The sequence below is a fragment of the Lucilia cuprina genome, chromosome 2 (genome assembly GCF_022045245.1).
Source record: "Lucilia cuprina isolate Lc7/37 chromosome 2, ASM2204524v1, whole genome shotgun sequence".
Classification (NCBI taxonomy): Eukaryota; Metazoa; Arthropoda; class Insecta; order Diptera; family Calliphoridae; genus Lucilia; species Lucilia cuprina.
The window spans coordinates 27,307,211-27,334,037 of NC_060950.1; the positions used below are offsets into that span (position 1 = coordinate 27,307,211).

Consider the following 26,827-nt stretch of genomic DNA (forward strand, 5'->3'; position numbering starts at 1 on the left):
ACGATAGACTAGACTATAGACTGGACTATAGACTAGACTATAGACTAGACTATAGACTAGATTATGGACTAGACTATAGACTAGACTATAGACTAGACTATAGACTAGGCTATAAAATAGACTATAGAATAGACTATAGACTAGACGTTGAAAATACTATGAACTATGACTAAACTATAGACTAAACTATATACTAAACTTAAGACTACACTGTAGAATAAACTATAGAGTAGACTATAGTCTAGACTATAGACTGTACTATAGGTTAGACTATTTACTATACTATAGACTACACATAAATAGCTTTTCTAATATAACGATTTTTTTAACTTTCATTATACCCTACACCACTATAGTGGGGAGGGTATTATACGTTTGTGCTGATGTTTGTAACATACAAAAATATTGGTCCAATACCCACCTTAAAGTATACCGATCGATTCAGAATCATTTTTTGAGTCGATTAAGACATGTCCGTCCGTCCGTCCGTCCGTCTGTCCGGCTGGCTGGCTGTCCATGTAAACCTTGTGCGCAAGGTACAGGCCGCAATTTTCAAGATAATTTGATGAAATTTGGACCAAGCATGTTTTTTGGCACAAGGACGAAGCCTATTGAAAATGGTTGAAATCGGTCCATTATTTCACCTAGCCCCCATACAACCGTACCTCCCTATTTGAACTTTTTATAATATATAATCACGTCAAATATTCTGCTATCTCTCTAAAAATTGGCACAAATAAGTTTTATATAAGTATAAATGATACTGCAGATTTTCGTAAGGATCGGCCTGTATTTGACCCTAGCCCCCATACAAACCCCACTTCAAAAAATGACTTAAACGTCTAAAACTGACTTGTAACCATTTGTATCGCAATGAAACTCAACAAAACTAACTGTTATTTAGAAATATATCCTTTTCCCAAATTTACCGAGGATCGGCCCATATTTGACCTATATAAAGCCTCATTTAGAAATTTTAGTTTTTTTATCAATAAATATTTTGGAATTATGGTAATATTCAACATAAAAGTTTCTTTACAAAAAATAAAAATTTTATAAAAGTAAAAATTGTAAAAATATACTCATGGTGTAGGGTATCATATGGTCGGCCATGCCCGACTATACTTTCCTACTTGTTTTGCCTTATAATTATTTACACATTTAACTCATTTACCAATTCCTGTCCGTTTGCTGTTATTGCTAAATTAGCACTTTGTATAAATTTCCATTTTGGCAAATCATTATTATCAGCAAAATTTATTACATTTCAGAAAAACAGAAAATGATCTGTCCTTTAGCGTCAATCATGAGGCATGAAATTTTTTATGCAAACATTATTTTCATACAGTAGTTTACCAAGAAAGTAAACAAAATAAATGAAGGCTTTAACCTTTTACCACCTTTTCCTAACTATTGGCAACTGTGAATTTTTTGTACATTTTTCTACTGACTTACAAACATTATTCATTTTCAGTACAATGTCTCATGTTTTGCCTTTTAGCCAAGAAAATTTCAACAAGCCAAATAACAAATTAATCAAGTTAACGACATTGAATGAATTTCACTTTTCATTGTGAAGGGGGGTTTGTCTTTTCAATTTAGTGTTCTTTCCATTTCATTTAGATCGAGGTAGTGAGAGAGCTAGAATGATACTTAAGTCATAAAAAAGCAAGTGAAATGTTGTTTTTTTGTGAAGCCGAAGTTTTTTGTATGATTACCTTTCTGTTTGCTGACCCTGAGTATGTTCAAAAAAACAAAAATGAAAATATTTCCAAAAATAAAAAAAAATAAAGTATTTTTCACAAAAAAGTTTTTTAATAAAAAGGCCTTTTCAATAAAAATATATCACTGAGCTTTTTCGCAAACAGGCTTTTTACTGAGCTTTTTAACTAAAAAGCTTTTAACAAAATAATTATATTTTTTTAAACAAAAAATTGACTTTCTGTTTAAAAAAAATTACTTTACGTGCATCAGCTGTCAAAACAAGAGACGAAAGCTAATTATGCCGGTCATTGATCTATTTAAAGAGAGTTTAGATTACATTTGCAAAATCCTAAAGAAATGTAGTATGACTCGGTAAAACATTAAACAACCCACTGACAATGAAACTTGACCTAAATAATGGTAAACAATTAATGCTGTGATTTAGCTTTATTTTTTTCCTATTTGTGTTGGCAAAAGAGAAAAATTAAATTACATACAAAAAGACAGTCAAACGGATGGATGGACATACATACTGACAGACAGACAGACACAGTAACACACATCAATATATACGGTAAGTTTTAGTCTTTCTCTTAGCCAGACAGTTAGATAGACATTCTATTGTCTTGTACGTACATATCCCATCCAGGCAATTGTGTGTAAAAGATAAATGAACAATACAAAAAGAAAAAAAATTAAATGAAAAAAATAAAATACACAAAATATTATTAAAGCTACACCAGCCGTAACAAGAAAAACTGTTTGTAACAAGCAGCCAGCAGCAGGTGAAAAACAATAATCCAAAAGAAAATATCATTAAATCTCTAGAGATATGGCTAAAAAGCATGTTGGTATAAATACATGAAGAAGAATTTCAAGAAAATTAAGATGTTTAATGTAGATTTCTGACTTAATAGATATTTTATTCTTTTTACATTCACATCACATACATACACAACGACTAAGATTGATAGAAGAGCTTTTAAAAGCCAACGGAAATCTGTGCTATTAATGTGGTGGCCTTTTAAGGAACTTTTGAGCAATTATTTCTTTTCAAATTAAAAAAATGAAAATTCTTTGATAGGTTTAAAAAAGTACCGCTTGGTGCTTCTCTTAGCAAATTGTCTCTCAATGCCCGATATTTTTAGCTTTAAGCTAAACAAATTATTAATTTCCCTTAAGCATTATATATCGATTACATACAAAATATAAAATAAAAGAGTTTTTTTATCATTATTTAAAAAAATTTAATAGCTTTTTTAAGTATTCTTCTCAAAGGACCTCATTTTATAATATCAAGACTCTTTAAAAAAGTTTAGAAGAAACAAAACTAAAATAACATGCATAGACATGCATACTTTCATAACATAACACAGCCACATCCTTTAAAGTTTAAGTCTTAAATAACTTAAACAGTTCATGCTTTTACACAGACAAACACATACACGTACAACTGCCCTCTCTCACTCTCTCTCTCTTAGTGCACGAGTACTTTTAAAATTATAGTCATTGTCCTCTTATGGTCAATTTATTTTGTAGCAAGAAATTGAAACATCAACACGCATAAAACCATTCATTGCACCAATTGGAAGAAATCGAACGTAAATATATAGAGTATAAAGGATACTAAATATATAGCTAAGAGAAAAACCCAACAAACAATAGGAAAGTAGTGAAATGGGAGTGATTTTTGATTGGGTTTACTGAAAGTAAAGAATCAAAGACAAGACTGGACTAATTGGGCTATAAGAGAATATAGTCTAGATGTATAGACTAGATAGACCATACTATAGTTTGCACTATACACAAGACTATAGGTGGAACTATAGACAAGACAATAGTTTGGACTACATACATATATAAAAGTCCATATTATGGACTAAAGACAAGAACTTAGTGTAAACTGCATAGAAGACTGTAATCTGAACTATAGACAAGACTCTAATCTGGAATATAGACAAGACTGGTTTATAGTATGGACTACATAGAAATGACTATAGTTTGGACTATAGTCAAGACTTTAGTCTGGACTATAGACAAGACTATAGTCTAGACTATAGTCCTGTCTATAGTCCAGACTATAGTCTAGACTATAGTCCTGTCTATAGTCCAGACTATAGTCTAGACTATAGTCCTATCTATAGTCTAGACTATAGTCCTGTCTATAGTCTAGACTATAGTCCTGTCTATAGTCCAGACTATAGTCTAGACTATACTATAGTCTGGACTATAGACAAGACTATAGTCTGAACTATAGACAAGACTATAGTCTGGACTATAGACAAGACTATAGTCTGGACTATAGACAAGACTATAGTCTGGATTATAGACAAGACTATAGTCTGGATTAAAGAGAAGACTATAGTCTGGACTATAGACAAGACTATAGTCTGGACTATAGACAAGACTATAGTCTGGACTAAAGACAAGACTATAGTCTGGATTATAGACAAGACTATAGTCTGGATTATAGAGAAGACTATAGTCTGGACTATAGACAAGACTATAGTCTGGACTATAGACAAGACTATAGTCTGGACTATAGACAAGACTATAGTGTGGACTATAGACAAGATTATAGTCTGGACTATAGACAAGACTATAGTCTGGACTATAGACAACACTATAGTCTAGACTATAGACAACACTATAGTCTGGACTATAGACAAGACTGTAGATTAGACTATAGTCTGGACTGTAGACAAGACTGTAGACAAGACTGTAGACAAGACTGTAGTCTGGACTGTAGACAAGGCTATCGTCTGTATTGGACTGTAGACAAGTCTATAATCTGGACTGTAGACAAGTCTATAGTCTGGACTGTAGACATGGCTATAGCCTGGACTGTAGACAAGTCTATAGTCTGGACTGTAGACAAGTCTATAGTCTAGACTGTAGACAAGTCTATAGTCTAGACAGTAAACAAATCTATCGTCTAAACTCTATACAGGATCTTAATCTATATTCTAGAAATGCCTATAATCCTATATTTGTTATAAAATCAATAAGATTTTTTGTTGGGTTATCAAAATCCCTTTCAACATATTCTAGCACATACAGTAGTTACAACAAAACCAATAAATTTTATGCCGTAAATATGTTGAACTTACATTTGGAATGAGTATGTCTACTTGAATGTATCGGTCAAATATACCGTAATAATAGCTACTGGTTGTTTGATGACATCAAAATGTCAACCACACATTGCAAATCCATCCATGAATAACTGCAGCAGTTTAATATACTTGTGACTTAAGAGAGAGTAAAATGTTGCTTAAGACAAGAAGTAATGTTTATTTTGAAAACCACTTTAATTCGATATTTATGTTCGTTCATGTGTCTACAATATGTTCTGATGGTGCTGATAGTAGTTAAACTTATATTGATGATACTGATGACAATATTGTTGCTGCAGCATTTAAGTATAAAATGTTTAGCTATTAAATTGTCTGTTATAGTTGAATGTAGGGGGCGCTGTTGCATAAATTAAGAGGTTATAAATGACACACAATTTGTGGTATTTTATAGTACAGTGTAGGGAAATTGTAATATTGAAAATTTTATAATTTATTTAAAATTTTATAATGAAGCATATTTTTTAAATAGAGGGTTTGAAGAAGTATAATGCTTTTGTTACCATTATGGCTGGTAACTTTTGTTCTTCACTGTTTCTTTGTTATTCAGTGGCAAGTAACTGCCAATAGCTGCATATTTATAGTTTTAAGTTATATAGAAAATGGTCTCTAAACTTTATGAGCAAATTACTTATTTAAGTTTTAAACATTTTCTTAAAAAATATCTTTTAATAAAATCTACAATAACTTATAGTATTTTTAAAAAGTTTCGTATAACGTTTTCATTTTGAAGCTTTATAAAATCTTGTATAAGAGATATATTTAACCAATATTTATTAATAATTATCTTCAAGGTTATTACAAGTTTTATTATCCTTGATTTCATTTTTTGGTTTACATTATTTTTATTTATTTATATGTATGTATTTTTTTCGAAATGATTATTTTCGTTTTGTATTGTTTTTAATGTTAATCATGTTAAACCTGTCAATCATATTGTACACTACTCACTCCTTATAAACTTACAAGCATCAATCCAAACCATCCATCCATCCATACATCAAATATAAACCATCCATTTATATCAATCGTTTGGTCTGACTTAATGTTTCTTACCTTCTGCTTACCCCCAACTCGAAAAACAAGTTGGAAATGAAAATAATTTAATGACGAATAGATATAATGAAAATACCCTACACATATAGCTGATATAAAAATTTTTTCAAAAATAAATAAAAATGTACATTGCTTCTGTAAAAACTTTTTCTCATATTACTTGGTATACTTATTTACTTCTCCAGTAGAGGCAGGCAGTAGAGAACCCGAGTCGAAAGTCAAATTGTTTATCAACTTGTTTGACTTTCTATCATTATTATATCCTATTGTTTATCAGAGTTTTTGTTTTTTATTTTCTCCATTTTCTCAATTTTGATGGATGACCAGACATGTCATGTTTTATAAAGTTTATTTTGGGATGTTTGGTTTTAACCTCCAAAACTATTAACCAAAAAATATTTGTTTTGTTTGTTATTTATTTTTATCCATATAAGTAAGTAGTTTTGCTCATAATTCTTATTATTGTAAAACGAAAATAAATACATTAAAAATTAATGATTTGTTTGCTAAACTATGTACAAGTAGCTGGATGTAAAGGTATTCTCTCGCTGTTTATTGGTTAGTGAGTAAACTAATGTATAGACTATGGACTAAACAATATGGGATACTACAGACTAGTTTAAAATAAATAATAGGATGTATTTCAGAACGTGAACTAATCTTTAGCCTAGAATATTGACTGAAATATTGACCTGCCTATAGACTTACCCAAAGTCCAGACTATATTATTGTCCAGACTAAACTGTATTTCAAATTATACTATAGTCTATTTCATAGACTAACATATAATTGTAGCCATATTCTTAACTAGTCTATTGTTTCCAGTCTATTGTCTAGTCTATAGTCTAGTCTATAGTCTAGTCTATAGTCTAGTCTATAGTCTAGTCTATAGTCTAGTCTATAGTCTAGTCTATAGTCTAGTCTATAGTCTAGTCTATAGTCTAGTCTATAGTCTAGTCTATAGTCTAGTCTATAGTCTAGTCTATAGTCTAGTCTATAGTCTAGTCTATAGTCTAGTCTATAGTCTAGTCTATAATCTAGTCTATAGTCTAGTCTATAGTCTAGTCGGTAGTCTTGTTGGAAATTGATTTAAGCAACTCTAGTGAAAGAAAGGAGAGAGTGCTTTTAACCTTTTTCATTTTAAGATTTATCTTTTCTGTTGAAAGAAATAATATTTTTAGCCGGTAATTTATTTTATATCTTATAATCCTGGTACGAAGGAGTGGTGAAAACTTAAAGAAAATAATATTTTTTTAATTTTAATAACAAAACGAAAACCTTAAGTTTTTAATTAAATTAATAAATCTCCCTGAAAAATTAGCATATTTTTTGGTCTAACCATTTTTACACCACTTTACTTCTAAATTCTTAAAGAATGTAAATAAGCTTTAAACAAAACCCTTTACTTTATTCTACACTTATAAAGGTTTAGTCCTGATTTCTTTGCTCTACTATATAATTTTATTGTATTTTATTATTTAATATTAATAAAAAATCCTTTTTCTATATTTTTATCTTTATTTTTATCTTATCCAATCATATTTTCTTTTTGATTTCTTTTTCTTTTCGCTCTTTGTAGGTTAAGTTTTTTTTTTGTATATCGTCCTTTTTTTTGTAGACATTTCAATAGAATTTTAAACACTTTCTATATTTGCTACAATTTAGAATGTGTGCGTGTATGTGTGTGGTTAAGTTTGTTGTCTTGCCTTGAGGGTTTTCAAGTCATATTCCACTTTTCTATGACTTCTTTAGAGCTTTATGATTATAGATTCAATATCTTTTTTTGCTAAATGTTGCATAGATGCATGCCACGTTAAAATGTACTTATATGTGTGTATGAACTGTGCCTTATGAATATGATGCATCATAAATGGAATGTGCAGTGCATATTGTATGATACATAATGCCAGTAGGCAAAAATGTAAAGTAGCAGTCGAATATTGTTTGACTTGACTTCATCTTGCCACATACAGTAGCATACGTTCAGATATGATTAACTTTAAGGAAATTTTATAAAAAAATTTAAGTTTGTTTTCCAAGCTTACATAAACCATAATCAGAATTGCTCGTTAAACATATTAAAAAAAAAAATTGACTTTTCATCGTTTTCAGTAGATTCTACTGTCCAGTACTTATGTCTTCTTGTATTTATGTCTATTGAAAACTACTTAAGTCTGTGTATTGTTGCAAAAACTTACTGCCACTATATATTTCTTATATGTATTCCCTGCTATACTTTCTTTCACACACACATCAGCACGAGATGCCATGAAATGAACTTTAAGAAAAATACTGGGTTTTCTATTGTTATAGTCACTCCTACCGGGTGCATTATACAATACTGTTCACTTACTATACATGTGTATTATATTCAAACCAACACATTGTCGTTGATACTGTCAAAAAGTACAAATCCTTTGATACTATAATTTCAATTTTTTGTTGACATTTTTATTTGAGAAACAAAAAAGAAAAAACAATTTTCATAGTTTTATATGAAACTAGTCGTAATAGTAGTTTTTGCTTGTTTAGTAAGTAGTTGGTGTACGTTGTCAGTAAATTGATATTTGATGGAAATTATCATTTTCTCTTTGGGAATTTTATGTTTAGAAAATGTTTTTTTAACAAAATTGCTTTAAATGGAGAGAATACAAAGATTTTTGTAAAACTTAAAAAATTTGTAAAATAATATTGAAAAGTTTTTGAAAAGGGCGAAAAAGTCAGAGGAATTAGAGGAAAATATGTTAAAATATAGTTAAAGGATATGGAAAATAAAAATGGCAAATTGTTTCAAATCAGTTAATGGAATTTTCATAGATCTTATAATTAAAGGCTAGACTTTAGACTAGATCGACCAGATTATGTAGTTGACAATAACTAGACTATGAACTAGAATATAGACAAGACTATAGACTGGACTATAAACTAGACTATAGATTTGACTATAGACTAGACTATAGACTAGACTATAGACTGGACTATAGACTAGACTATAGACTGGACTATAGACTAGAATATAGACTAGACTATAGAATAGACTATATATTAGACTATAGACTAGACTATAGACTAGACTATAAACTAGACTATAGACTAGACTTTAGACTAGACTATAGACTAGAATATTGACTAGACTAAAGACTAGAACATAGACTAATAAGTAGAATATAGACTAAACTATAGACTAGACTATAGACTAGACTATAGAATAGACTATAGAATAGACTGTAGATTAGACTATAGACTAGACTACAAACTAGACTGTAGACTAGACTATGGACTAGACTATGAACTAGACTATAGACCAGACTATAGATCAGACTTTTGTCTACACTATAGACTAGAAAATAGACTGGACTATAGACTAGACTATAGACTAGACTATAGACTAGACTATAGACTAGACTATAGACTAGACTATAGACTAGACTATAGACTAGACTATAGAATAGACTCTCTCCATTTAAAGCAATTTTGTTAAAAAAAACATTTTCTAAACATAAAATTCCCAAAGAGAAAATGATAATTTCCATCAAATATCAATTTACTGACAACGTACACCAACTACTTACTAAACAAGCAAAAACTACTATTACGACTAGTTTCATATAAAACTATGAAAATTGTTTTTTCTTTTTTGTTTCTCAAATAAAAATGTCAACAAAAAATTGAAATTATAGTATCAAAGGATTTGTACTTTTTGACAGTATCAACGACAATGTGTTGGTTTGAATATAATACACATGTATAGTAAGTGAACAGTATTGTATAATGCACCCGGTAGGAGTGACTATAACAATAGAAAACCAGTATTTTTCTTAAAGTTCATTTCATGGCATCTCGTGCTGATGTGTGTGTGAAAGAAAGTATAGCAGGGAATACATATAAGAAAATATATAGTGGCAGTAAGTTTTTGCAACAATACACAGACTTAAGTAGTTTTCAATAGACATAAATACAAGAAGACATAAGTACTGGACAGTAGAATCTACTGAAAACGATGAAAAGTCAATTTTTTTTTTAATATGTTTAACGAGCAATTCTGATTATGGTTTATGTAAGCTTGGAAAACAAACTTAAATTTTTTTATAAAATTTCCTTAAAGTTAATCATATCTGAACGTATGCTACTGTATGTGGCAAGATGAAGTCAAGTCAAACAATATTCGACTGCTACTTTACATTTTTGCCTACTGGCATTATGTATCATACAATATGCACTGCACATTCCATTTATGATGCATCATATTCATAAGGCACAGTTCATACACACATATAAGTACATTTTAACGTGGCATGCATCTATGCAACATTTAGCAAAAAAAGATATTGAATCTATAATCATAAAGCTCTAAAGAAGTCATAGAAAAGTGGAATATGACTTGAAAACCTCAAGGCAAGACAACAAACTTAACCACACACATACACGCACACATTCTAAATTGTAGCAAATATAGAAAGTGTTTAAAATTCTATTGAAATGTCTAAAAAAAAGGACGATATACAAAAAAAAAACTTAACCTACAAAGAGCGAAAAGAAAAAGAAATCAAAAAGAAAATATGATTGGATAAGATAAAAATAAAGATAAAAATATAGAAAAAGGATTTTTTATTAATATTAAATAATAAAATACAATAAAATTATATAGTAGAGCAAAGAAATCAGGACTAAACCTTTATAAGTGTAGAATAAAGTAAAGGGTTTTGTTTAAAGCTTATTTACATTCTTTAAGAATTTAGAAGTAAAGTGGTGTAAAAATGGTTAGACCAAAAAATATGCTAATTTTTCAGGGAGATTTATTAATTTAATTAAAAACTTAAGGTTTTCGTTTTGTTATTAAAATTAAAAAAATATTATTTTCTTTAAGTTTTCACCACTCCTTCGTACCAGGATTATAAGATATAAAATAAATTACCGGCTAAAAATATTATTTCTTTCAACAGAAAAGATAAATCTTAAAATGAAAAAGGTTAAAAGCACTCTCTCCTTTCTTTCACTAGAGTTGCTTAAATCAATTTCCAACAAGACTACCGACTAGACTATAGACTAGACTATAGACTAGATTATAGACTAGACTATAGACTAGACTATAGACTAGACTATAGACTAGACTATAGACTATACTATAGACTAGACTATAGACTAGACTATAGACTAGACTATAGACTAGTCTATAGACTAGACTATAGACTAGACTATAGACTAGACTATAGACTAGACTATAGACTAGACTATAAACTAGACTATAGACTAGACTATAGACTAGACTATAGACTAGACTATAGACTAGACTATAGACTAGACTATAGACTAGACTAGATAGACTAGACTATAGACTAGACTATAGACTAGACTATAGACTAGACTATAGACTAGACTATAGACTAGACTATAGACTAGACTATAGACTAGACTATAGACTAGACTATAGACTAGACTATAGACTAGACTATAGACTAGACTATAGACTAGACTATAGACTAGACTATAGACTAGACTATAGACTAGACTATAGACTAGACTATAGACTAGACTATAGACTAGACTATAGACTAGACTATAGACTAGACTATAGACTAGACTATAGACTAGACTATAGACTAGACTATAGACTAGACTATAGACTAGACTATAGACTAAACTATAGACTAGACTATAGACTAGACTATAGACTAAACTATAGACTAGACTATAGACTAGACTATAGACTAGACTATAGACTAGACTATAGACTAGACTATAGACTAGACTATAGACTAGACTATAGACTAAACTATAGACTAGACTGTAGACTAGACTATAGACTAGACTGTAGACTAGACTATAGACTAGACTATAGACTAGACTATAGACTAGACTATAGACTAGACTATAGACTAGACTATAGACTAGACTATAGACTAGACTATGGACTAGACTATAGACTAGACTATAGACTAGACTATGGACTAGACTATAGACTAGACTATAGACTAGACTATAGACTAGGCTAGACTAAACTATGATCTTCCAAAATGTGTGTATTTATTAGAAACAATGTTTGTTACTTTTTAATTTATTTAAAACTAAAAGTTTTTTAATTATTCTTATATTTGTAAAATATTCATTAGTTTCTTTCCTCTTTTTAAAACCAAAATGCAAACAAATGTTTTCAATTTTCTGTATTTTATTTTTTTTGGCAGAATTTTATAGAAACAATAATATTGTTCTTAATGCACATTTGCCACAGAAAAACTTTAAACTTGCTGCAATTTAACACTAGCATAGAAATTTCAATTACCTGGTGTTATCACCTTTTTGCATAAGCTCCCCCTCTCTCTCTCTAACTGATTCACTTTCCTGTTCAGATTTAGCCAATGATATTGGACCCAACAAGCCGAACCACCAAGCACCATTGGTGTCAGTTTTTATTAAAATTGTTAAACATAAAGAAAAAAAACCTTTTTATAAAACGTACCGGATAAAGGTGTCACACATGTGTTGCATACATGTCAATACTTGTGATACAAGGAAAAGGCAACAACAATGTGGTACATACTACAGAAATGGTAGAAATATGTATAATATTCAGATTTTTGCTCCATTGAAAGTCTGCCTAGTTATTGTGAACAGAGTTGAGGTACAAAACCAGATGGTAGATGTTGGTAGAATACAAAAACAATTTATTTAAATTATAGAGTGGCATGATATAAATGACATAATCTGAATACAAACTCCTCTAGATGAAGATGTTTGAGATATAAAACCAAAAGCTGGGTAAGAAAAGATTTTTTATTGGGGGGTTTTTACAGCAAAAAATAAGAGAAAACAGGTGTGGTATTTTATCTTTCCAAATAAGGCTTTACATTTTTTTGTAGATAAAAGAATTACAAAAGCAGAAATTATTACACCCGTCGCATTTTTAAAAGTAGTAGATATGTTAATATTCAGGTCATTATGGGGTTGTCTCTCTGTCTCTCTCTCTAATCAATCTTAATCATATTATACTCTATCTTTAATTTTTAACTCTTAATAATTAATTAGAGAAAATTATCGTCCTTGTGGTCAATTTAGTTCCATGTAATATTGTGACCAGGTGGTTTTAAAATCAATTTATGCACCCAATGATGGCGTCATCGCTTTCGTTTTCCAAGAAATTCAAAGCGATAGTCTGCTAATGTAGAACGGTGGCAGAGAAGATGTTCAACGGATTCTTCCTCGTCCTGACAGCTTAATACATTGTTTCCATAAATAAGCCGTGTCCTGCGATAATAGCAACAAGATTGTTGATATATGTATATGGGGTCGATATGTAAGGTACGTCGTTTACTTTCCAAACTATATTCCTGGTAGTAGTTGGCTCAATGCGCCATCATGTCTAAGAAAGTTCGTAGAATCTTTTATCCATCAATTCTTTACAGGCTTTTAGCAGAATGCCGCAAAAGTTGTTTATGCCCCTATCAGATATCGAGGATCCTTTTTTTCGGCAATTCATGGGCCACACAATTGCCAATCAAATTCCCGTGTCTCAGTAACCATTTGAGTACGATTGTTGAATGTCTCGCCAGAGATTGTCTGGTATTCTTAAACAAGTATGGATGTAGTGTATATACCAATCAGTGATTGATAACAGCTTGACTATGTAATATTCAGGTGTACCCAAGCAAGTTTGCTGCTCTCTTTATGGCTGATAGTTCAGCCTGTAATGGACTACATTCATTTAGTGTCCTGAATTCAGGGACGCTTCCCTTTCATAGAACCATCCATTCAAAAATGTCAAATGCTAACCATATTAGAAAGAAAATCCTTTATTTTTTGTTCTTATTTTTGTAGTAACAATTGTCATAGGGGAGTAGTACTTTTTCACCAGTTGGTCAAAACTAGTTGGTCGTTTGGCCAAGAGAACAAAAATTAAAGGCAACAAGAAAAACTAAACTAAATACTTATTTAAGTAAAAATTTTTTTATTACACAAACTACTGCTACATTTTTTTTGTTCAAATGCAACAAAGTTGTTAAATGACTGCAAAAAACAACAAGAACTGCTAGGGGAAAAATGTGATGTTCCATAAATAAATGAAAAATACTTGTTAAATGTATGTTTAAGATGAATGGACCAGAACATAAACCATATATAAAACATAGCAATATACAATATGACCTTTAGTAACCAAAGCCTTTGGAGAATTGCAAAAGGGGGAGGATTTCGTTTAGAAGTAGTTAGTTGGTTGGTTTGTTGGCTGGCTGCTGGTAAGACTAAAATTCACTTTGTCTGAGAAATGTTGATTGTTCAAGTTTGTTGTTATTTTTATGTTTTACAACAATTAACTATGTAAACAAATATTTTACATGTTCTTTTTGCTCTCTACAATGTTTTTTGTATTTACTTTCTATTATTTTTTTGTTTTATTGTCTTGCAAAAAGGCGACACTACAAATGGAAGTAATTTAGTTTAGATGTTTAACAATGTGATTGATGAACTAAGATAAATATACAGAGTTTAAAATGGCAGATGAAAAGGCAAAAAATAAAAATGTTAGAATTTCCAAGAAACTATAACAAATTGGATAAATTGCAGAAGAAGAAAAGAAACATAGTGAGGTTAAAGTTTGTTAAATTTATCTAAAATAGAAATACAGTCGTTTATAGTCCAGGCTATAACCTAGTCTTGGCTCTAGTTAAGTCTATAGTCTAGTCTAGTCTATAGTATAGTCTATAGTCTAGTCTATAGTCTAGTCTATAGTCTAGTCTATAGTCTAGTCTATAGTCTAGTCTATAGTCTAGTCTATAGTCTAGTCTATAGTCTAGTCTATAGTCTAGTCTATAGTCTAGTCTATAGTCTAGTCTATAGTCTAGTCTATAGTCTAGTCTATAGTCTAGTCTATAGTCTAGTCTATAGTCTAGTCTATAGTCTATTCTATAGTTTAATCTATAGTCTTGTCTATAGTCTAGTCTATAGTCTAGTCTATAGTCTAGTCTATAGTCTAGTCTATAGTCTAGTCTATAGTTTAGTCTATAGTCTAATCTTTGGTCTAGTCTATAGTCTAGTCTATAGTCAAGTCTATAGTCTAGTTAATAGTCTAGGCTATGTTCCATGTCTTCCATGTTTCTAGTCTTTATTCTAGTCTGTAGATTAGTTTATAGTATACGCTCTAAATTATATATATATTAGTCTAGTCTAATCGAATTACACATCTGTATTTTTATTTCTAAAATTGTACTTCCACCCTCGTTCTAGACATAATATTTGTTCTAATATCAACTTTTATCTTCACATTTAAATTAATCCAATTAGATAACAAGATTCTCGTCTTAATTTTGTTTATTACATTTGTAATTTTCTTTAACTTTTACTCCTAAGACTTGATGATGTAATTAACAGAATAAACGTTAAAATTTCACAAAAAATGTAATGTACTTAAACAGTAAACGGAAATTCCAAAAGTAACTGAAAACCCATTAAGGCATACTCATATCTAAAGGAAAAATATTCAAAAAGTTTGCTTGATTAAAATACATGAATAAGGTGTGATATTAAAAACAAAAACAAATTTCTAAATAAATATAATTTATTTATGAAAATAAAACATTAAACTTTTTTTTTTATTTAATTAAACGTATGTACGTATAAGTTAATTTTTAATAGAATTTAAAAATTAATAATTGAAGGTTTAAGGTCTTTGAACTTTAAAAATCTCATAAAAAAAATCGCATAAAATCCAAACGATATTAACAAATGTTATTTGTTGTCATTTCATGGAAGCATAAAACGCTTGTAGAGGGAGTAAATATTTTGCCATATGGGCCGCTTTAAAATTGACTCTCTATGCTAACAACTAAGTGTAAGTAACCTCCTCTTTCCATACTCCCTTCTGATCATTGCACTGCAATCACATTTAGTCATTCATTTTGTTTTTGGTCATTCCTCTATTCATTTACTCATACATTAAGTTTGGCGGTATGTCGTTGTGACAATTTTACTTTTCTGTACTTTGTTAGTGTAAATATTAACTGTTTTTTTCGCATACAACTCTTTGCTTGATTACTTAGACTGAGCGACCGAGAGACAGACAAACGTACACACACAGTTTAACATACAAACGTAGTTATCATAGCCAGTAGTTGTATATTCTTTGAAATACGCACATGATTAATATGCGTAACACATCAACTCAATTGAAATGCCACTATCGACACCAACACTACCAGCTAACCAACCATCCCAACCACAATATTAAAGTATATGCCAAATGATGACAAAAACAGACACACACACACACATGTAAAGAGGAGGACAGACAGTCATATAGTCTGAGGCATACAGCGGAGGCACATGTCATGAATTTAGGCTTAAATTGAACCTTAAAACACGTACAACGTATAAAAAACCGATACAATATACACTCATGTGCAAAACATTTAAATGCATAGAGAACCACCGCCTAGTGGATTGCTTGACACTATGGGTCATGTAGTCGAATACACATAATTCGTAAGAAGTGTAAATTTAACAACTTTTTTGTTGATGCGATAACTTTTCAGTATAAAATGTTGACTATAGACTAATAATTTTAATTATAGACCAATGTATCTTTAGTCTTTACTTTAGATCAGTTTATAGTTAAAACTATAGGACATTCTATAGCCTAAACTATAGAGCAGTCTATAGTCTAAACTATAGATCAGTCCATTGCCTATACTACATATAAGTCTGTAGGCTAAAATGTATAGTGAAAACTATTGATCAGTTTATAGTCTGGACTATAGATCATTCTTTAATTATCCTAACTATAGATCAGTCTATAGTGTTGACTAGAGATCAGTCTATACTTCTGGCTATAGATCAGTCTATAGTACTGACCATAGATCAGTTTATAGTCTTTAATTCATATCAGTCTACAGTTCATGGTCTTGACAAAAGATCAGTCTATAGTCTTAATTATAGATCAGTGAATAGTCTTAACTAGAGATCAGTCTATAGTATAAACTACAGATCAGTCTATAGTATAAACTAGGTATCAATCAGGATCAGTCTATAGTCTTGACTATGGATCAGTCTATCGTCTAGACTATTGATCAGTCTATAGTCTAGACTATAGATCAGTCTATAGGCTAGACTATAGAGCATTCTATAGTCTTGGCTTTAGAACACTCCATAGTCTTGACTATAGATCAGTCTATAGTCTTGACTATAGATCAGTCTGTAGTCTTGACTATATATCAGTCTATAGTATTGACTATAGATCAGTCCATAGTCTTGACTATAGATCAGTCTATGTTCTTGACTATAGATCAGTCTATAGTCTTAACTATAGATCAATCTATATATAAACTACAGATCAGTCTATAGTATAAATTAGGTATCAATCAGGATCAGTCTATAGTCTTGACTATGGATCAGTCTATCGTCTAGACTATAGATCAGTCTATAGTCTAGACTATAGATCAGTCTATAGGCTAGACTATAGAGCAGTCTATAGTCTTGACTTTAGAGCACTCCATAGTCTTGACTATAGATCACTCCATAGTCTTGACTATAGATCAGTCTATAGTCTTGACTATAGATCAGTCTATAGTCTTGACTATAGATCAGTCTATAGTCTTGACTATAGATCAGTCTGTAGTCTTGACTATAGATCAGTCTATAGTCTTGACTATAGATCAGTCCATAGTCTTGACTATAGATCAGTCCATAGTCTTGACTATAGATCAGTCTATAGTCTTGACTATAGATCAGTCTATAGTGTTGAATATGGACTAGTCTATAGTCTTGAATGTTGATCAGTCTATACTGTGAGATCTATAGTCTTGACTAAAGATTAGTCTATAGTTTCGACTACAGATCAGTCTATAATAGATCAGTCTATAGATAAGTCAATAGTTTTGACTATAGATCAGTTTACGATCTTGAATATAGATCAGTATATAATCCTGCGATAGATCAATCTATAGTTTCGACTACAGATCAGTCTATACTTCATTCTATAGTTTTAACTATTGATCAGTCCATAGTCTTGCCTATAGATGAGTCTGTAGTTCATTCTATAGTCTTTACTACTAATCAATCTATAGCCTTTTCAGGCCATGGTACCGGTATCATGAACTCAACACATTTATTTGTTGTAGTTGTTATAATTTCTTGCCACTACGACTCCAACTACTTTTCATTCATTGAATAACTTAATATTAAAAGCTTCTGTCTCTAGTTTATTCACACTATATTGTATTGTTTAATTCTATGAACGTTTGTCTATCTATACATTTCTATTTGATACTTTTATATATGTCTCTGTTAACCCCTTTGCCCCAACGACTACTATTGGTTTTTACATTTAAATTATTTAGCAAGGAAAGAAATTTTAGACAAAAATGTATAAAGAGATAGAAAAATTCCTTTTTTATTATGTTTAGAAATGAAAGAATTTATTTAAAATTGTTTTTGTAGAGAAATTTTATGATGCAGTTAAGGGAAAAAGGCAAACATAGTTCGCATCTTAGGTAATAGAGAATAATAAATATTTGTTAATGTGAACACAGATATAAGACAGCATGCCCATCACTGCTTTTAACTTTTTAAATAGGCTTGTTTTAGAAGAAAAACAATACACTCAACCCACTGCTGATTGAAATGTATGAAAGTTATATTGATGTTGACCACAAAACCAGATGTATATTTAAATAGTTTTTAAACACCAGATGTGTTTTTGTGGCTCCACATGAACTTAGAACCCGAATAGTATTCCCGAATGAAAATGAATACAATAGAGTGGGGGTGGTAGTTTAAATATAAGATTAATATTATATTAGCTGTAAATTGTGTGTGCGTGTGTGTGTTTAATACATATTCTCTTAAGACAATTTTCGAATAAAATTACTTGCCAATATCTTTAAAAATTGTAGAACTCTTTAATATTTAATTAGTTCTATAGCTTTTTTAAACTTTTATTCCCTTATTAACTTTAATACAAAAGAATTTACTCCATGCCTTCCTTTATTTGAATGCTACAACAACTACTACAAGGCGCTCTAAAAAAGAATTACAAACTAAACCGCTAAAAATCAATCCAAGCTTTTTTTGTTGCTAACGATTTTTCCAAACATGGTTGTGTTTAGTCAATGTCCTGCACTTGCTACTACATATTTGCAAATTCAAATAACCAAACCAGCGCAACACATTTGAAAAACTTAAAAAATGTTTTTTTTTCAGTTTTTGTTCAAATTTTAATTGTTTTGCATGCGGTTGCATGGTTTAGTTGGTGCCCAAACAGGGCAACAACTAGTAGAAGGAGGAGGAAGTGAAGGTGGAGTTTCCCTTTTGGAAAAACACTATTTTCTATAAATTTGTTTATTTTTCAAACACACATACACACAGCAGCCATTTCCTGTGTGCTCATGTTTTTCATCTACACCAAAACAGCTTCCAAAAAAAACATTGTCTATTTTTGGGCGTTTTTTTATTTATAAGTTTTTCCTTTTGTATGTGTGTTATTTGTGCGTTTGTGGCCCGATATTTTCACAAGTTATTCAATAGTTCTTTTTGTTTGGATTTGAGAGTATGTATTTGTTAATTCAGTATTCAGTATTTTTTAAATAAACATTTTTTATAGGTTTTTCTACATGCTTGAGTATTGTATGTAAAATTCAATGTAAATGTAATGATTGCATTTCATTATTATTATTATTATTGATATAAAGTTTGATCCACAAAATAGGTTAGGAAGAACAAGTGACCAGTAAAAGTAAAAATTTAATTTAAAAAACTGTTAATTTCTTTCCAGCTTTTTACAAATACACAAGCTGTTTTTTCATAAAGAAAGCAATAAAAAAACACTTTTCTTAATTAGTTACAAAAAAGCTCTTTTTATTAGTTGTATTTTAAAGCTCCATAAGAAAAATAAGAAATAAAATGTATTTTTTATGAAAAAATGCTTTTTCAAGCTTCTTTTTCACATAAATATCATGTTTTCATAAATATCTATATTTGTTTCACAAAAAACTTGTTTATTCAAACTTTTGTTTTTTTATTTTTTTTTGCATTTAAAAGCGCCTTTCTAATTGCACAAAATACTTTTCTTATGAAATAGTTATTAATTTAGAAAAAAGTTCGTTTTTTTAGATACAATTTGCTGAAAAGCCTTTTCTTATAAAATGGCTATTTATTACACAAAAAAGCTCTTTTTATAAAACTCTTTTTTTAATGCTATTTTTCATCAAAAATATATGTTTATAAAAGCTCCTTAAGCTTTATTCATAAAAACTAAAAAGCTTTTTTCTCTTTATAAACTTTTTAATAAACATGCTTTTTTACAAAAAAGCTTTTTTGTCATACAACTTTTAATAAAAAATTGTGTTTCTTAAGAAAGATTTTTAAAAAATTTAAAAGCTCTTTAATGGAAAGTTAATTTCACAAAAAGCTACGTTTTTGTAGCAAAGTCCTGTTTCAATAACGAACAGCTTTTTCCTAAAGTCTTAACATTATCGTTTTTATATGAAAATATCTCTTTTTCATAAACTTCTTAAGGGAAAAGGTTTTCTCAATAGAAAGCACTTTAACAAATAGCTTTTTAAACAAAAATTTCATATTTTCAATGGAACGATTATTTATTTTTCGTTAAAAAGTTCCTAAAATAGTTTTCTATTAAAATTTTTAAAACGAGTTATTCTTCATTAAGAACATTTTCACAAAAAGCTTTTTAATGATACAGCTCGATTTAACAAATTTTATTTTTCGTATAAAAGGTACTTTGTTTAAAAAAGCAATTTTTTTTTAATGAAACGCCTTTTTCTTTAAAAAAGTTCTTTGAATAGTTTTTTTTTTTTTTTTGAAAAAAGCTTTTAATGTTAATTTTCATAAAAAAGCTCGATTTTGTAAATTTTTTTATAAAATAAAACTGTTTTATAAAAAATATTTTTACTGAAAAAGCTTTTTTTCAAAAGAAAAATCTTTAATAAAAAAATTTGTTTAACAAAAAAATTCTTTTCAATAAATCGCCAATTTCCTTTTTCTTAAAGAATTGCTGGTATTGGTTTCTTGAAAAAAGCTTTTCTTTTTTCATTGCTAATAAAGAGTTATTCTTTATAAAGAAAAGCAGTTTTTATAAACAAGTTTTCTTGTATCAATTGTAATTTTATAAAAAAGTTCGATTTAACAAAAATCTATTGAAAGGTCTTTTTTCACAAAATGCTTTTTATAAAAAATAGTTGTTTGGACACATTTATTTAAAAATTAATTGAATTGGAAGTTTAGTATTAAAAGAAGAAATTAAAAAAAAGGTTTTATCTTTTATAGCAAATATTGTATTGATTTACATAGAGCTGCTATTTATTGCAGAAAAAACAGCTTTTTATAACACAGTTATTCTTATAAAAGTAAATGTTTTTTATAAAATAGTTTTTGCATCAGCTTTTTATACAAAATTAAAAGCTTGATTTTTCCAAAATTTTTTGGAATGTCTTATTTGACATAAAAAGCTTTTTAAAAATTGTTTCGTACATATTTATTTAAAAATTAATTGAATTAAAAGTATTTTGAAATCTTTTTGAAGCCTTTTTTAAGAAAGTTTTATTTACATTTTTTCATTAAAAGCTTTCATAATAAAAACTTCATTAGAAGAGATATTATACAAAGTTTCAAATAGTTTTAGTCTTAAAAGAAAACTTTTCCCAAAAAAGTTTTTATCTTTTATAGCATTGTATTGATTTTACAAAAAGCTTTTATTTATATTCTTATGAAAAGCTTTTTAAGTTTTTATAAAGTTTTTTAAGAAAAAACTTATTTCGGACATGTTTTTTTTTTAAATTCTAATTTTTTCGGAAAAGCTCTATTTTATATTAAAAAACTTTTTTAGAAGAGATAGTTTTACAAAGTTTCGAAATAGCTTTTAGTTTTATATGAGAGCTTTCATAGCAAATATTGTATATTTTGATCACCTTAATATTTATTTTGAATTATGCACATGTTAGTTACAATTGTTATTGATTGTCAAGGTGTGTAGTGGCAGCAGCACTCATTCACGCACTCACTCACTCGTAAACCCAATCAGTCCAACTCAACTTACAAATTCAGTATTTTATTATTTTCGCTGGTAAATACATGCAATAAAATTAAAATTTTTCAAAATATATACATATCTCTTATTTTGTGTTTTTTTTTTTTGCTTTATTTGCACAATGTAAATTGATGGTGTTGAAGATAAAATGGGATTTCAATACAAAATTTTTATATACAAATCCTTATGCCTCTCTCTGTCTCTCTTCCGCCTCTATATTTAAAAAAATAACAAACAAAAATGTGAAACGCACTGTATTGCTGTAATAAAATGAATAGTTATCAAGTGATTGGCAGCAATAAAACCAAAAAATAAATAAATAAAATTAAATTCAAATGAAAGTTGCAACAGTAAATGCAATGAGAGAGAAAACAAAAATCCAACAAAAATTGGCTACCACAATATTTGTGTTCAATCATTGAATAAAATGAAAATGTTGAAACAGAAAAAATGTGCTGAAAAAAAGCTCAATTTATATAGAGACTTTTAACCAATATAAGTCAATAATATTGTTAATGAATTCATTTACAAAACTATTTTTTTTTTCTTCTGTTGTTTGGTCGTAAAATAAATTGCCAAATTGTAAATATTGTAAATTAAAACCTGAAAATTTCCGTGAAATCACAAAATTCCATTTAAATTTTTTGGTTTTGTAAAAAATAAACTAATTAAATTTCTAAATTCTAATTTAACATTTAACAAAAAAAAAAAACTATAGGGTGGCTAGTGGATTTCCCGATACCAGAACATGTCTTTTACATCAGAAATTGCAAATGTTAAATGTCTGCATAGAACGTAGATTGCAGCGAGAACAGGGCGTTAGCAAAGTGTCAAAGCCTCAATGGTCAGATACGTCAGTTTACGATAGTGATAAGGAGGAGAAAGAGGACGACAATGATACTGAGGAAGAATTTTACGATTGTGATGAAGATGAAGCCAATCGTTCGATTTCGCCGGTTAAAGGTGTTGAGGCCTCGAAACCAGAAGGACGTTTAAAACGTTTGCGTGACTTAAAATTATTAGATTCTGAGGAATATTTATATGTGCCCATTACCCAGGAGCCCGTACCCAAGACTGAAGATCAATTGCAAGATGATGCCGATGTTATGTTGAAATTGGGAACCTCTTCCGGTTGGTAGTGTCTATTTTAAGGTTGTAAGTAAATTTATAATAAAGTCTCTATTTTTCTTATTTTAGATCATGTTACTGCCATGATGTGCTCTACTTTACAATCGGATGCTGAAGCTTTTAAGGCCGCAAATTTAAATGCTTGTTTTGAGGACTTTATTCGCTGGTATAGTCCCAACGATTGGGAGGAATATTTAGATGATCAAGGTGTTAAGCAGTATAAGTTAAGTGCTCGCATGAGTGCTGAGGGTAATACTTGGCAAACGGTGTGGGAGGAGGCAAAACCAGTACCGGTATCGAGACAAGTAAGTACCTACACTTTCCCATTAAAAAAAAACCTTGGAAACTTTTACTGTACAGTTTAGTTTTTCTTTTTAAAAGGGCTTTTGTTTAAAGCTCGAAAGCTTGTTTTGTTGTAAACAATACTTTATTATTTTTTCTGAAATAAAGCTCAAAATTTGTGTAAGCTTTCAAATTCAATTTTAAAGCTCGAAAGCTTGTTTTTTAAACCATCCTTTTTCATTTTTTTCTTAACTTTTTAGTTTTTCTGAAATAAAACTCTAAATTTGTGTAAGCTTTCAAATTCAATTTTAAGAAAAAGACATTAAAAGATTTTATAGACTTTAATTTCAAAATAACTGAAATCTTTAATTTAAAAAGCTGACTTTTTTTTATCAGCAAACGTTAAAAGTTTTTAAAGACTTTAATTTAAAAATAATTTTAAGTTTTAATCTTAAAAGCTCAATATTTATATCAGTCAGCTATTTAATTAAAGTTTTAAGTAAAAGCTTTCAAGGAAATCAATTTTAAAATAACTTTGGCTGTTTTAAACTTAAAAATCTGTCATTTTTAAAGTTTTTAATATAAAAAGAGTTTACTTAAAAGGATTCTACTCTAAAAAGTTCTTAAAAGCTTTCATTTAAAATGCTTATATATTACAAAGATTTTCCCTTAAAAATCCTTTAAAAATTTTTACTTAGGAAATCTTTAATCGTAAAAATCTCATGAAATCTTTTATTGTAAAAAGCTCATGAAAGCTTTTATCGTAAAAAGCTTTAAAAACGCTGTTAAACGCTTTATAATTAAAGCTTATAAATTTAAACAGTTTTAATGTGAATCCATTTAGGAAGCTTTTATCTTAAAAAGTTTTTGATAGCTTTTACGTTAAAGAACGCGTAAAACTGAAACTCATGAACTTCTCTTATGAATTTAAAGAGTTTTAATGTGAATAAACTTTGAAAGCTTTTATCTTAAAAAGTATTTTTACGTTAAAAAATGAGCACAATTAATTTTTTAAAGTTTCAATATTAAAGACTGTTTAAAAATATAAAGAAAACGTTTAAGGAATGTTATGTTAAACAGCTTTAACTGTACATAGCTTTTGAATGTTGTTAAAAGATTTACCCTTAAAGAGCTCTTAAACAGCATGGAAAACTTTAATCTTAAGTTTTGAAACGTTTTAATTTGAATGCTCTTTTGAAAGCTTTGATATGTTAAAAGGTATTTAACAGCTTTATTACAAAAGAACATGTAGATTCTTCATAAAGCTTTTTTCTTAAAAATATTTAAAAACTTTTTAATAAAAAATTGCTGTAAGCTTTTTATCCTAAAAAGTTTGTAAAGGTTTTATATTTAAAAGTTTTTTTGTTGAATGCATTTTACAGCTTTTATCATTAAAATTATTTGAAAGTTCTTATCTTCAAAAGCTTTTAACAAATTTTATGTTATTTAATCTTAAAATGCTTTTATCTTATAGTTATCTTAAAAAGCTTTCAAAGCTTTTATCTTAAAAAGTTTTTGGAAGATTTTATTTTAAAAAAACTTTTGAAAGCTCCAGTCTTAAATGTAAACATTTTTGTCTTAAAATAAAACTTTTGATATGTTTTATTTTAAAATGCTTTTAAAAATATCTATATAAAAAGCTTTTAAATTTGGAATTTCAGAAAGTGTTTTTTTAATCTTAGAAACTTATAAGTTCTTAATCTTTTGAACGTTTTAAGCCTTAAAACCATCGATTTAATAATAATAAAGCTTGAGTTTAAAAAAGCTTTCATTTAATTAACTCTTACTAATTTGTTGATTTATGTTAACTTTTTTCTTTTACTTCTAATGTTTGTTATATTTCCAACTAAAAAAGCTTTAAAGATCTTTATTTTCTAATTAAAATTAATCTGAAAATTTTCTATCGCTTTCTAGAAACGTTTATTCGATGATACTAATGAAGCTTACAAGGTCCTTAACTATTTGGAAACGCGTAATATTGGTGAAATTTATGGTCTGACCGTAGTGCCTTTATTGCACAGCACTATTCTAAAACTAAAGGTAATTTGTGAAATAATTTTCAAAACTTTAAAATATGTCAATTAACAAGTTTATCCCAAACAGAACATTTTCACCAATTCCCATGTTTTGGAACTTTTTGTCGAATCCCTAGATGACATTTTAGCCGAACTAAGTCGTTTCTCACGCGACATAGAAGTTGTAGCAGGATCACCCTCTTCCACTTCTTCAACTACTCCAATTAATGAAACAAATTACGTTTTACAATTGCCCAATCCGGCAGGCATAACCAAAAAGTTGGAACAATTGGAAATGCAATACTATCAATATGAATGCTTTAAACAAATGCCGGAATTGCGAAATATGGACATTAAGCAAATACAAAAGAAATTTATAGAAATAATGAAAAATCAAGGAAGTTGTACTATAACACCCAGACACTTTAAGGAAGGTGAAGTTAATGATAAGTCAACCGAAGTAGAAGAACGTTTAATGTCTTCGTTTAAGCACGATATGCAAGAGAAACTCTTAAGTAAGGACTATGTTATACGCATAGGAGAGGGCCTAACTAAAGCCAATGAAACAGAGAGAGATAATGAGAATGTTAAAACGATAATGCCGCAATTTTTGAGAGCTATTGTAACGGGAGAAAAGTTGCGTTTGTGTGGAGCTTTTACGGAAAATACCACATTTTTGGATTAAAATACATATTTACAATATAAAACTCATATAGTAATTTATTTTCTTTATAGCATTTAATGCATATTTAGGGGTTTGGTGTGATTTCATATTTATTAACTATACTTAATAATGTCTCTCTATTTAATTATCATAATCAAAAATAAAATTTATTCTTAAACTTAATTTCAAGGTGTTTTTTGTTTCTTTGTTATTAAAAAATTTATTTAATTATAAGTTTGTTGTTTAATTTTACTACTTTTCACTTTGTGTGTGTTTTTTTTATTTTTGTTCATTAATCTAGCAGCATTTTAAAAATGAAGTTTAAATAAGTTTTATATTTTTGTTAAATAAATGCAACCAAAATTTTTGCCTTGCACTTAGACAACAAAATAGCAACAAAATATTCAAATGAACTTTTTCTTTAACTAACTACTACTCCCTTTGGTGCAAGAAGTATGGAAGCCTAGGCAGTAGGTACAGACCACAAAAATTTCATAGAAATATTATGAAACAAAAAAAAATTTTTGTGAAAAAAAACATCAAAAAGAATGCCACCGTGTTTAAGAGGCTGCAATTTTTTTCCTTAAATGCCACAGGTAATTTTTTGCCTTTATTTAACAGAACACACTAACAAACACAAGCTCACAGAAAATGTCTGCAAAACCTTCATTAGTCAAGCCTTCCTTTGAGTCTCTGTAAGTTGTACTTTTTTTTGTTCTTGTTTTCATTTCCTGACTGCCTGCCAGCCAAGCATCCAAAGAACGAAGGAACGAACGAACGTACCAACTAGTCAGTTTATACCACCAACGCCCGTTTT

At 29.1% G+C, this 26,827-nt stretch overlaps 1 protein-coding gene across 1 annotated transcript in view; it reads left to right on the forward strand.

Annotated features, from left to right (window-relative positions):
- The window catches only part of LOC111687548 (rab3 GTPase-activating protein catalytic subunit), a 52,968-nt gene extending 26,775 nt beyond the window's left edge, over positions 1 to 26,193 (forward strand). The window contains exons 3-6 of the mRNA XM_023449989.2: positions 22,640 to 23,052; positions 23,119 to 23,354; positions 25,246 to 25,371; positions 25,435 to 26,193. Coding sequence (XP_023305757.2) covers positions 22,640 to 23,052; positions 23,119 to 23,354; positions 25,246 to 25,371; positions 25,435 to 26,031 — 1,372 coding nt within the window. The 3' untranslated portion in view covers positions 26,032 to 26,193. The remainder of the gene's footprint in view (positions 1 to 22,639; positions 23,053 to 23,118; positions 23,355 to 25,245; positions 25,372 to 25,434) is intronic.
- The last annotated feature ends 634 nt before the right edge of the window (positions 26,194 to 26,827 follow it).